Raw genomic sequence first — 13,975 nt, 5'->3', positions numbered from 1 at the left:
ATAATAAAATATATGACTAGGTTCTATACAATTATTAAAGTTGTAGCCACTGTATGTGTTCAGCCGTTTGCTCATAATGGGGGGTATCGATTATGCTGAACCGTGAGGCACCAGGCAAAGACCCGTTATGTCATAGGGCGAAACACGATAGGGAGGAGCTCCCACTCAAATCGAACAGTAATCAATGCCGCTTGTTCATTTTGTCAACAAGGCAGCACGGTGCATCGTCAGCATGGTGCATCGTCCATAAACACAGTCTATATCTATCTTCCATAAAATACATGTTTGAATTGTCTAACTCGTTTTCATTGGGAAGGCAGATGAAGCTAAATAGCAATCCATTTTGCATGCGATAACAGAATCCTACTCATTACTCCACATGCTCTTACGTCACTTTGTTTTGTGCCGACTTCGCCAAGTGCTTTGAACGGGGCACCTGGCTCACGCTTGGGAGTCAGACCGGTTCCAAAATAAATACAATCAACTTTTACCCGGGAAAACATTCTTACAGGGCACCCGGGTGAGGTTAATCGAAGCCCCTTAAAAATCACACAAGGGCTGATTTGGGATCAGTAAATCAGTGCTCAAAGCCATTCGACCAATGAGGAGCTTGCAAAAAATCACTCACCAATCAGAAGGCTTGTGATCTTTGTTCTTCCGTGGTGATCTCGCAAACGAGGAAGTGTTGAGACCATACACTAGAGATTAATGTTTATTAACAATATATGTTTACGTTCCTGATTAATAAAGCTTTGTTACGGTGTAGCCTATTGTATTTCCATAAAACTATGCGCGCACACAACTATTTTGGGCAGGTTAAACATTACAACCAAGTGTTGCTCTGTTTGACGAGGCAGTGACATAGTACAACTCACCAAACAACTTGAGAGGTTATGAAGACATTCAAGTTCCCAGCTCGACACGGCTATGCAGTGGAGATATCACCGTTTATTCCAACACGGTTGGCGTGTGCGACATCCCAGTATTATGGGATTGCAGGTGAATAAACGGTGTAGACTATTTCATAAATTAATCTGTGTAGATTTCATAAATTAATCTCGCCACGACAAAATCGAAGAGCAGGGCTCAGGTGAATGTCACATTGTGATTGACGGGTTGAGAGTTTCGAGACTGCAAGTGTATATTTATTGTGGGTTACTATCGGCGATTACAATATGACATCCATTGTTTTTAGCTAGGTTCCATAGTGTTATCATGAAACCAAGAACTTGTTGCACTTTAATGCAATGCTTACTTGCATTCATTCTAATGAAGTGTGTGTGTGGGCGTGTGTTCTCAAGGATGTGGGACACTGCTTGTGCTGGAGCAGACCGAGACCGGGATCTGTCTTGTGAAAAGGTAATCAACTTTCCAACATTGAATTTCTCATACTGACACAGTTTGACAACAATGCATCACACATTCAACAGTCACTCAAACAGCTACGCTGATGCATCCTCTCCCCGTATTGCTACCTCTGTCTCATGCAGTTTTGACTGGAATGATGGTCTGTTTGACGTGACGTGGAGTGAGAGTAATGAGCATATCCTGTTGACCGGAGGAGGAGACGGGTCTCTGCAGGTCTGGGACACAGCCAACCCCCAGCCCGGGCCACTGCAGGTGCTCAAAGAGCACACACAAGAGGTGGGCTTGTTACCTTGCATGAGCTTATCATCATATTACCAATGTAACTATTATAAGCATACAATTTTAGGGTTCCATCTTACAATACGTCATTGTAATACTGTTGTAAGTACAGTATAATTACTGAAGGACAATGTTATCACTGTAGCCTACTGGTCCATGCATTATCATATGTGACACATTTTCTGCTAGTCTAGTTTTAGTTGATGGACTTCCTGTTCTCCCAGGTCTATTCTGTAGACTGGAGTCAGACCCGGGAGGAGAACCTGGTGGTGTCAGGCTCATGGGACCGCACAGCCAAAGTGGTGTGTTTCAAAATGGCGGTGGTAGTATTGGCATCACACACACACTGATCGTCAAACTGGATTGGATGAAAACAAATCGCATGGCTTTGTTTTATGAGTGGAGTTGTTGTTCCAACAGTGGGATCTCAGCCGTGGCGGCCAGTCGCTCTGCACCCTTCAGGGTCATGAAGGGGTCATCTACAGCACACTGTGGTCTCCTCACATCCCAGGGTGCTTTGCTTCAGCATCAGGTGAGTACAGTTACACTTGCCTTGGTCACTAATGCTTTGGATATTTCATTAGTTCAAGTAGAATTTAAATTCTTTAGGTCGATCAAGGTTTGTGACTTTTTCATTAACCTCGACTAACCTGTACCCCCCCGCACATTGACTCGGTACCGGTACCCCAAGTATATAGCCTCGTTATTTTATTGTTACTTTTTTATTATATTTTTATTATAGTTTATTTAGTAAATATTTAAATACACTATTTATTGAATTTCATTGTTGGTTAAAGGCTTGTAATAAGCATTTCACGGTAAGGTCTGCCTGTTGTATTCAGCGCATGTGACAAATAAAAATGGATTTGATTTGTAATCAGGTTTCTTTTACATCCAGAAATTGATAGTAATGCCTTACCTTAACCACATGGTGTCACTAAAGCTCTAGTTCTGATTCACTTGTCTATCGCGCTGCCTCTGAAGCAGTGTACAATTGCTGTTAATCAGTACAGCTGTAGCCTTTCATAGTAAGTATTTTCTTATTGTTCAATTCTGAATTATAGAGTAGAATATAGTAACTCATGCTTCTAAAAGGTTAAGGCCTACATTCATTATTATTGCTGTTTATGTTATGCTAGAGGGCCAATGAAGCACTGTCCACAGTTTCTGTGCTCCTGAAACATTCAAAGAAAATAGGTTTTGTATGTTACAACTTAACAAATTGACTTTAACAAAAGATCAATGGACTTAACCTGCATTTAGCATGAGTGCTTATCTCCATCAATTATCTGGATCATGCGACCTCCAGTGCTCTTGTGCTGCTCGTGAACATAACATTGTTTCTGTTAGAAAACAGATACATGTTGCCACACTGATCTCATCTAAACATGAGCCGTTTAGCTTCCAGCGTCCTCCCTCTCACAGTCAGTTTCCAGTCGCAGCACTCTAGGGCTGGTTGCTAACAGGGTTTGTCACCGCCGATAAGTCTTGGGCCCTGATGGGTATCAGAGCCTCTCTGTGGAGACCATATCAGAATTAACCAGGCTCTGTTTGCTCTGCCATAACTTTCGTTTATAAGGGGCTGTCTTGTCATAGCCTACAGTCTGTGTTCCAGTGTTCAGCCAGGGAAAAGTTCAGTAGTCGCAAGAGAAGATGTGAATCCATTGTACTATCCCAGCACGCAAAAAATTGTCATGGGACGTCACAAGGACATTGTTTTTGGGTGTAAGGAACATCTAAAAAAAATTAGTGGGTTCAGTGGGTTCACTTTTAGTGGGTTGAGTGGGTTCATTTTTCTGTGTGCGAAACTGAAATTGAACACACAAAACGTTAAACACCAGGGTGTTTATCGGTTTATGAATCTACTCTACTCTTTATAAATCTACTCTATTTTTACAGATGTATCAGAAAAATGTTGTTTTATAAGGGAATGCTGTACGCCTATTACTAGTCAAATACGTTTCAAAGATCCTAACAATGATTTGATAGAGGGTATATTTACCTTTGTAAGAGTTGGGGGAATTATACTGAACAAAAATATAAACGTAACATGTAATGTGTTGGTCCCATGTTTCATGAGTTGAAGTAAAAGATCCCAGGAATGTTCCATACACACAAAAAGCTTTTCATACGCACATCTCTTTTAGTGAGCATTTCTCCTTTGCCAAGATAACCTGTCAGGTATGGCATATCAAGAAGCTGATTAAACAGCATGATCATTACACAGGTGCACCTTGTGCTGGGGACAGAAGGCCACTCTAAAATGTACACTTTTGTCACACAACACAATGCAACTGATGTCTTGTGTTTTGAGGGTGCATGCAATTTGCATGCTGACTGCAGGAATGTCCACCAGAGCTGTTGCCAGACAATTGAATGTTAGTTTCTCTACCGTAAGTCACCTCCAGCATAATTTTAGTTATTTGGCAGTACGTTCCAACCGGCCTCACAACTGCAGACCATGTGTAACCATGCCAGCCCAGGACCTCCACATCCGTCTTCTTCACCTGCGGGATTGTCTGAGACCAACCATCTGGACAGCTGATGAAACTCTGGGTTTGCACAACCAAAGAATTTCTGCACAACCTGTCAGAAACTGTCTCAGGGAAGCTCTTCTGCGTGCTCGTTGTCCTCACCAAAGATCTTGACCTTTCTGCAGTTCAGCATCATAACCGACTTCAGTGGGCAAATGCACACCTTCGATGGCCACTGGCACGCTGGAGAAGTGTGCTCTTCACATATGAATCTCGGTTTCAACTGTACCAGGCAGATGGCAGACAATGTGTATGGTGTCATGTGGGCGAGGGGTTTGCTGATGTCAATGTTGTGAACACAGCCCCATGTCATAGCAATTTGTACACGATTCCTGGAAGCTGAAAATATCCCAGTTCTTCCATGTCCTGCATACTCACCAGACATGGCACCCACTGAGCATGTTTGGGATGCTCTGGATCAACGTGTACAACAGCATGTTCCAGTTCCTGCCGATATCCAGCAACTTGGCACAGCCATTGACGAGGAATGTGACAACATTTCACAGGCCACAATCAACTGTATGCAAAGCACATGTGTTGTGCTGCATGAGACAAGTAGTGGTCATACCAGATACTGACTGGTTTTCTGATCACACCCCTACCTTTTTTTAAGGTATCTATGACCAACAGATACATATCCGTATTCCCAATCATGTGCAATCCATAGATTAGGGCCTAATGAATTCATATCAATTGGTTGATTTCCTTCTACGAATTGCAACTCAGTAAACATGTTGAAATTGTTGCATGTTGCGTTTATATTTTTGTTCAGTGTATGTAAAGATTGACTGAAATCACATCATCATATCTGTTCTGGTGATCGCCGCTGGTTTGATATCAAAATATGATACATCTGGTGAAATGTACCAGATTTTTACCCCATGATGATGTTGCGTATTTCTTCCTTAATATACACTGCACATGATCCCCCAATGATCTGCCATGAAGGGGCACAGTAGAACAATATAATAATTGTGAAGACAATGGTTTTAGTGTGTGAGACATTTTTTTACCTAGCTTCAGGGGCTAGCCCCCTCACCCCACTACACACACACACACACACACACACACACACACACACACACACACACACACACACAGACCCTGGTAGGTTATCTTATCCTTCGCTCTCTGCATCTCGCTCAGTAAGGCAGCCTACCCCGAGAGCCATTAGCTATGATAACACAGCGAAGTGTTGATGGAAGGTCCCCGTTTTCCTTTTAAAGCCTTGACACTGAAGGTGTTACCAAGCAGGTAATGAGAAGTGGGTGAAAATCAATAGGAGGGCTGTGAGGCATGCACACAGATCCCACAGCACAGCTGTATTGGTCCATGGGATGCGAGAGGAGATGGGAGAGAGAGGTTTGCAGGATGCTGCCTCAGCAGGGGTACATAGTAATAGATGCGACGTGAGTGAGATCTGGTGGTAACCCTACACCCGCAGAAGCCAGAACCTGCAGTTAAGACACTTGATCCAGAACTGCGTATTGTCAAAGCTGCCTTACAGCTTTCCAAAAGCACAGTATTTAAATCCACACTCGGTTACGCAAACTCTGGATTGGCTAGGTTTTTTAGGGATATATCAGTGCCATATAAATGGATGATTGCATTTTCTATACTATATAAGCTGTGTTCCTTAAAAGCACCCACACGTGGGTAAGTGATGTGCAGTTCACGAACAATTCGTTATTTTTGAATGACTCTTTTTACTCACTCGATAGTCATGACTAGTTTTTCTGAGTGACTCGTTATTTTTTGGGTTGTTTGTTTCACCTGCTGGCTGTAATTAATTCTACAGCAGGATTAATACAGTACGCGCTCTTCCGGTGACTATGGACATGTGCTCTGACCAACAACTGTCTGTCATGTGCTCACAGGCAACATAGATCAGGCTGCAGGCAGCATATCAAGAAGACAAATACATGTTTATAACTGATAATTGATCGAATGGTGCAAGATTGAATGCAATGCCTTGATTATTGAATGTTAATATAAATACAGCTTTGTAGAACCAAAACGTACACAGCCTCTGCTCAACATCCCCGGGGAGGGGGGATGGGATGGGATGGGATGGGGGGAGGCACACAATGCTGACACTTGCTGATTAGTGCTTATCTGGAACTCCCATATTCTCTCTCTCTCGCTCCTCCAAGATGGGCCACGGCGACAAGCCCTGCCTGCTTGCAGCATCTTGGCAGGGATGAAGGAGAGCTTTACAGGCAAGTGGCTTTGTGAGGCTGCAATCTCCACCATGGATCCATTTCACTGTAATTAAAAATGTGAGTCGAGCCCTGAGCGAACCAAAAAAAAGCAAAGTTGCTATCAAACACCAGCATCTAGGTCATCCCAAACACTGAATATTGACCTAACTAATCGCTCAGAAACTCTTTAACAATTTTCATTCATCTCCTCCCTTTCGCCGTGATTCACTTTCGTAATTGGCAACGTTTTTTTTCCCCGCTGCGTCCTGAAAAGCCATCAAGGAATTCATTTCTGCAGTGGTTTCAGTCAATAGGAGTGACAGTGGGAGTTTGTCTGTGAGTTGCTGCCTCTCTTCGTTAATGGGAACGTAAAGTGGACAGATTCATTTGGAATTCAAGGCACACTTGGCTACTTCAGCATGGCGACCACAGTATTCCACAGCGATTTGCCATCCCATCTGGTTTGCGTTTAGTGGGGCTGTCATTTGTTTTTCAAGAAGACAATGACCCAACACACCTCCAGGCTGTGTAAGGGCTATTTGACCAATAAGGAGAGTGATGGAGTGCTGTGTCAGATAATCTGGCCTCCACAATCACCCAACCTCAACCCAATTGAGATGGTTTGGGATGAGTTGGACCACAGCGTGAATGAAAAAGCAGCCAACAAGTGCTCTGCATATGTGGGAACACATTCAAGACTGTTGGAAAAGCATTCCAGGTAAAGCTGGTTGAGAGAATGCCAAGAGTATGCAAAGCTGTCATCAAGGCAAAGGGTGGCTACTTTGAAGCCACCCTTTTAACACGTTTTTGGTTACTACATGATTCCATATGTGTTATTTCATAGTTTTGATGTCTTCACTATTATTCTACAATTTACAAAATCAAGAAAAACCCTTGAATGAGTAGGTGTGTCCAAACGTTTGACAGTGTGTGTGTGTATACAGTGCATTCAGAAAGCATTCACACCCCTTTCCTTTTTCCACATTTTGTTACGTTACAGCCTTATTCTAAAATGTATTCAATCATTTGCTTACAGAAATATCTTATTTACATAAGTATTCAAACCCTTTGCTATGATTGGAGTCCACCTGTGGTAAATTCAATTGATTGGACATGATTTGGGGAGGCACACACCTGTCTATTTAAGGTCTCACAGTTGACAGTGCATGTCAAAGCAAAAATTAAGCCAGAGACCGGAATATAGCTGTGCAGCGACACTCCCCATCCAACCTGAAAGAGCTTGAGAGGATCTGCAGAGAAAAATGGGAGAAACTCCCCACATCCATGTGTGCCAAGCTTGTAGCGTCATAGCAAGACTCGAGGCTGTAATCTCTGCTAAAAGGTGCTTCAACAAAGTACTGAGTAAAGGGTCTGAATACTTATGTAAATGTGATATTTCAGTTCTTTATGTTAAATACATTTGTAACAAAATGTGGAAAAAGTCAAGGGGTCTGATCATTTTCCAAATGCACTGTATGTAAGATCCCACAGTTGAAAGTGCATATCAGAGCAAAAACCAAGCCATGAGGTCGAAGGAATTGTCTGCAGAGCTTCGAGACAGGATTGTGTCGAGGCATAGATCTGGGGAAGGCTACCAAAAAAATGTGTGCAGCATTGAAGGTCCCCAAAAACACAGTGGCCTCCATGGATTTCACATGACTGGGCAGGGGCGCAGCCATGGTTGGGCCTGGGAGGGCATAGCCCGCCCACCCACTTCAGAGCCAGGTCCACCCACTGGGGAGCCAGGCCCAGCCTATCAGAATGGCTTATGGTAGTGTAATTAACATTAAATTCTCTGGCAAACGCTCTGGTGGACATTCCTGCAGTCAGCATGCAAATTGCATGCTCCCTCAACTTGAGACATCTGAGGCATTGTGTCAGGTGACAAAACTGCACATTTTAGAGTGGCATTTTATTGCCCCCAACACAAGGTGCACATATGTAATGATCATGCTGTTTGATCAGTTGTTGATATGCCACACCTGTCAGGTGGATGGATTATCTTGGCAAAGGAGAAATGCTCACTAACAGGGGTGTAAAAAACATGTGTGCAAAATTTGAGATAAATAAGCTTTTTGTGCATATGGAACATTTCTGGGATCTTTTATTTCAGCTCATGAAACATGGGACCAACACTTTACATGTTGCGTTCATATTTTTGTTCAGTTTAGTATATCTGTAGAATACGTAGGATGGAATGGTATATGTACAGCAATAGTTAAATAGGATAGGCCTCGACTAGAATACAGTATATACATATGAAGTGGGTTTGTAACCATTGAAGTGACCAGTGTTCCATGACATTGAGAGCGACATAATGTGGTTTAGCATAATGCTGTGATGCAGTGCAGACTATCACAGAGAGTAAAGCTCAGTATGCACGTATTTCACCTAGATTTGGATGACTTTTTCCAAATTTAGATGGACTTCACAGAATTAGATGGACTTCACAGAAGAGATGCCAAAGAAGTTAAGGCAATGCCTTGTGACCGGCTCCACACCGCTTTACAATGCAATGAGTTGCTCTTCCAAGTGGATGACCACAGATCAATGAGATTAATTAGTGGAAGTGTTTTGCTGCAAACAGACCAACTCTTTATTCCAGAATGACTGGACATATTTCAAACCACATTTACCCGACCTTATGTTGACTTGCAAGCTTGAGCTGGGCGATATGGACAAAAATCCATATAGCAATAAATCGCCTGAATTGATGACATAACTATAAATAGAACAATATATTTATAACATTAATATGCTCCACAGTTTTTATTTTATTATCCTTTAAACTACTACTACGAGTTTGATGGTTGTAGCCATCAAGTTATCCAGGCTTCATCACATCCAGCCGTGATTGGGAGTCCCATAGGGCGGCGCACAATTTGCCCAGCGTTGTCTGGGTTTGGCCGGGGTAGGCCGTCATTGTAAATAAGAATTTGTTCTCAACTGACTCGCCTAGTTTAAATAAAGGTTCAATTAAAAAAAATCAATTGTCACATTAACAATCACCCATATTAGCAAACGTATTTCATTTTAAACTTCACATTTCTCTAGTACGGGCTACTTATCGTACTGAACAATGTCAGCAAAATGTCTGCGATAAGTGATCGGTATGGTTGGTGTCGATAATTGAGGGTTTATTGTCCCAGCTTTACTGCAAGATATGTGTTCCATGGAAATGGCATGGGGCTGTAAAAGTGTTTTGCTTGAATAGACCACCTATTCATTATAGAATGTCTAGAGGGTTTCTTTCAAACCACATTAATCCAATGCTGATACAGTATGTAAACATATTTCCAATGGAAATGGCAGAGTTGAAAAATAAGTCTTAATTTCAAATATCACAAATGAATACACAGTAATAACATGTATTGAACACTTTATACTTTGGGGCGGCAGGGTAGCCTAGTGGTTAGAGAGTTCATATCCCCTAGCTGACAAGGTACAAATCTGTCGTTCTGCCCCTGAACAGGCAGTTAACCCACTGTTCCTAGGCCGTCATTGAAAATAAGAATTTGTTCTTAATTGACTTGCATAGTTAAATAAAGGTAAAATTTAAATTCAAATACCTGTATGTACAGGTATAAAATATTTAATCATAATATTTAAGCCTCTAGATTCATATTTAAGCTGTAGATTTAGGACTAGATGGGAAATGCAAAAAACATTGAAATGTAAACCTTGATTTTGCAGTATGCTGTGGTGTAGTATTATGCTGTAGTGTAGAATTGTATAGGGTGAAAGGGTGTGAAGTTGGCATTAGGCTTTTCAGCTGACGCAGCAGGTTTCCATTGATACTTGTAATAGACACTGAACACCCGGCCGAGGTCATTCACTGCAGACTGCAGAGGGAGTGGCCTAAAAACCCATTGTTACAATCTCACCAGGAAGCCCCTTCCAGCTTAGGTCTGAGTGTGTGTTAAAGAAAGAGGAGAGGGAGGGGGGTGGAGGGAGGGTGGATAGTGAGAGCATCTTGTCCAGACCATCTTAAAATGCTTCCATCTGGCTGTCGTTGTGCCGATGAGTGTCGCAGTCCCTTGGCAGGCAGGGCCACATTCCCATGTCCCTGGTCCTGTATCTGATCCAGGATGAGCCAGGGGGAATGGGGGCTGCTGCCTGCCTGCCTTCCTTCCTCTGTGAAGGGAGAGGTGGCCCTTGAAATGAGCGTCATGGTCCAAAACCCTGTGGTAGATTGTGGGAGGGAGGCTGAGTGTGGGTACAGTTGACTGTGGAAGTGTGAGTCATGACTAGAACAGCATGGCTGCCTGTGTCTGGGACTCTTTCAACCCTGAATCTAGTCTTGTCTTTTGTCACCAGGGGACGGGACGCTGAGAGTGTGGGATGTGAAGACAGGGAGGTGCAGGCTGGCCATCCCAGCCCACAAGGCAGAGATCCTCAGCTGTGACTGGTGCAAATACGATCAGGTACCGAGGTACTTTACTACAGTACAGCCCCCCCACTGTTAAAACCTCAACCCAAAACATTTAATTTGACGCTTGGAAGCAGGAGTTTATGAAGTGGACCTAAAGACATTTAGGTTTAAAATGCCAACGCTTCAACCATGAATAAAACCCATCCTGGAATTGAGAACAGAGATACTGTACAATCACCTCTGCCATATACTAGCCTCACTGTCGCTGTTATTAATGATATGTTGCATATTTATATGTGAGAAGACCCCTATAGGTTGTAAAAGGTCTTCAGCATTTCTTGCCATAAAGATTCATATGAATTTCCCCTAATTCTAATTACAGTTAATAACATGCCTGTGTTAGTACAGTATGTACGTTTGGGATACTTGTTTAACCCACTCTGTCTGGGCTGTCCTCAGAATGTGATAGTAACCGGAGCAGTGGACTGTAGCCTGTGTGTGTGGGACTTACGGAATGTCCGGCAGCCTCTGTCACGCCTACGAGGCCATTCCTACGCCATACGAAGAGTAAAGGTAATGAAGCATCCCTTCTCACCCATACACCATACTAGGGCTGGGTGGTAAACCGTATTTTACTATATACCGTTGTTGATGCATGGACCGGTTTAGATTTTTACTTGACCTTACATAACGGTATTTCAATATTTGGTTTGTTAGTTTCAAGTTTTAATGTCACATGCACAATGAAAAGCCTTTCTTTCAAACTCAATACCCAACAATGGGATAATCAATAACAATGTATTACTTGAAAAAAATAAATAAGAATAGGAAATATGAAATACACAAAATTATTAAGTAAGCAAGCATACTATATACAGGAAATGTTGAAAAAGTCAGATCCAATACCATATTACATGTGTAGGGATACTGGAGTGATGGAGGTAGATATGTATAGGGGTAAGGTGACCTGGCGACAAGATTTAATCCTAGTAAAAATGTCCTGTCCTAGGTCAGTTAGGATCACCACTTTATTTTAAGAATGTGAAATGTCAGAATAATAGTACAGAGAATGATTTATTTCAGCTTTTATTTCTTTCATCACATTCCCAGTGGGTCAGAAGTTTACATACACTCAATTCGTATTTGGTAGCATTGCCTTTAAATGATTTAACTTGGGTCAAACGTTTCGGCTTGCCTTCAACAAGCTTCCCACAATAAGTTAGGTGAATTTTGGCCCATTCCTCCTGACAGAGCTGGTGTGACTGAGTCAGGTTTGTAGGCCTCCTTGCTCACACACGCTTTTTCAGTTCTGCCCACACATCTTATAGGGTTGAGGTCAGGGCTTTGTGATGGCCACTCCAATACCTTTGTTGTCCTTAAGCCATTTTGCCACAACTTTGGACGTATGCTTGGGGTCATTGTCCATTTGGAAGACCCATTTGCAACCAAGCTTCAACTTCCTGACTGATCACTTGAGATGTTGCTTCAATATATCCACATAATTTTCCTACCTCATGAAGCCATCTATTTTATGAAGTGCACCAGTCCCTCCTGCAGCAAAGCACCCCCACAACATGATGCTGCCACCCCCGTGCTTCACGGTTGGAATGGGGTTCTTCGGCTTGCAGGCCTCCCCCTTTTTACTCTTAAGATAACGATGGTCATTATGGCCAAACAGTTCTATTTTTGTTTCATCAGACCAGAGAACAAAGAGTAGTCTGGCTTTTTAATGGTGGTTTTGGAGCAGTGGCTTCTTCCATGCTGAGCAACCTTTCAGGTTATGTCGATATAGGACTCGTTTTACTGTGGATATAGATACTTTTGTAACCATTTCCTCCAGCATCTTCACACGGTCCTTTGCTGCTGTTCTGGGATTGATTTGCACTTTTCACACCAAAGAACATTAATCTCTAGGAGACAGAACGCATCTCCTTCCTGAGTGGTATGACTGCTACGTGGTGCCATGGTGTTTATACTTGCGTACTATTGTTTGTACAGATGAACGTGGTACCTTCAGGCGTTTGGAAAATGCTCCCAAGGATGAACAAGACTTGTGGAGGTCTACAATTTTTTTCTGAGGTCTTGGCTGATTTATTTTGATTTTCCCATAATGTCAAGCAAAGAGGCACTGAGTTTGAAGGTAGGCCTTGGAATACATCCGCTGCTACACCTCCAATTTACTCAAATGATGTCAATTAGCCTATCAGAAGCTTCTAAAGCCATGACATGATTTTCTGAAATTTTCTGAGCTGTTTGAAGCCACAGTCAACTTAGTGTATGTAAACTTCTGACCCACTGGAATTGTGATACAGTGAATTGTAAGTGAAATAATGTGTCTGTAAACAATTGTTGGAAAAATGTATTGTGTCATTCACAAAGTAGATGGCTTAACCGACTTGCCAAAACTATAGTTTGCTAACAAGAAATTTGTGGAGTAGTTGAAAAACGAGTTTTAATGACTCCAACCTAAGTGTATGTGCATGTTATGTGTGAGTGAGTAAATGAGTGAGTGTGTCACGCCCTGGCCATAGAGGCTTTTATTCTCTATTTTGGTTAGGCTAGGGTGGGTATTCTATGATCAGTTTCTAGGTTTTGTATTTCTTTGTTGTTTGGCCCGGGTGTGGTTCTCAATCAGAGGCAGCTGTCTATCGTTGTATCTGATTAAGAACCAAACTTAGGTAGCTTTTCCCCACAGGGTTTTTGTGGGTAGGTGATTTCTGTTTAGTGTTTTTCACCTTTCGGGACTGTTTCGGTTATTCCCTTTGTTATTTTTGTATTTAGTGTTCAGTGTCAATAAACAAACATGAACTCGTACCACGCTGCGCTTTGGTCCTCACCTTCTGCCACCAACAGCCGTTACAGAGTGTGTGTGTTGGAGTGACTGTGTGGGTGTGTAGGGCCATGTGAGTGTGCATAGAGACAGTGCAAACATTGAAATCAGTTGTATTGCTTTGGGATAGAAGCTGTTCAAGAGTCTGTTGGTGTCAGACTTAGCACCGGTATCTCTTGCCGTGCGGCAGCAAAGAAAATAGTCTAAGGCTTTGACGATTTTCCTGGCCTCCTTTTCACACCTCCTGATATAGAGGTCCTGGGTGGCAGGGAGCTCGGCCCCAGTGATTCACTAGGTTGTCCTCGCAACCCTCTGTAGCGCCATGCGATCGTAGGCGGTGCTATTGCCATACCAAGCAGTGATGCAGCCAGTCAATATGCTCTCAATGGTA

General features: G+C 42.6%; 1 protein-coding gene across 1 annotated transcript in view; it reads left to right on the top strand.

Moving 5' to 3' along the window:
• The first annotated feature begins 640 nt into the window (after window positions 1-640).
• pex7 (peroxisomal biogenesis factor 7) overlaps window positions 641-13,975 on the top strand; it is a 31,041-nt gene continuing 17,706 nt past the window's right edge. The window contains exons 1-7 of the mRNA XM_064990924.1: window positions 641-999; window positions 1,302-1,359; window positions 1,491-1,644; window positions 1,872-1,949; window positions 2,068-2,179; window positions 10,700-10,806; window positions 11,214-11,327. Coding sequence (XP_064846996.1) covers window positions 894-999; window positions 1,302-1,359; window positions 1,491-1,644; window positions 1,872-1,949; window positions 2,068-2,179; window positions 10,700-10,806; window positions 11,214-11,327 — 729 coding nt within the window. The 5' untranslated portion in view covers window positions 641-893. The remainder of the gene's footprint in view (window positions 1,000-1,301; window positions 1,360-1,490; window positions 1,645-1,871; window positions 1,950-2,067; window positions 2,180-10,699; window positions 10,807-11,213; window positions 11,328-13,975) is intronic.

This window comes from Oncorhynchus masou, chromosome 16, assembly GCF_036934945.1.
Source record: "Oncorhynchus masou masou isolate Uvic2021 chromosome 16, UVic_Omas_1.1, whole genome shotgun sequence".
Lineage (NCBI taxonomy): Eukaryota > Metazoa > Chordata > Actinopteri > Salmoniformes > Salmonidae > Oncorhynchus > Oncorhynchus masou.
Note: the sequence above shows the minus strand (reverse complement) of the source record. Positions and strands in the feature narration are given on the sequence as shown.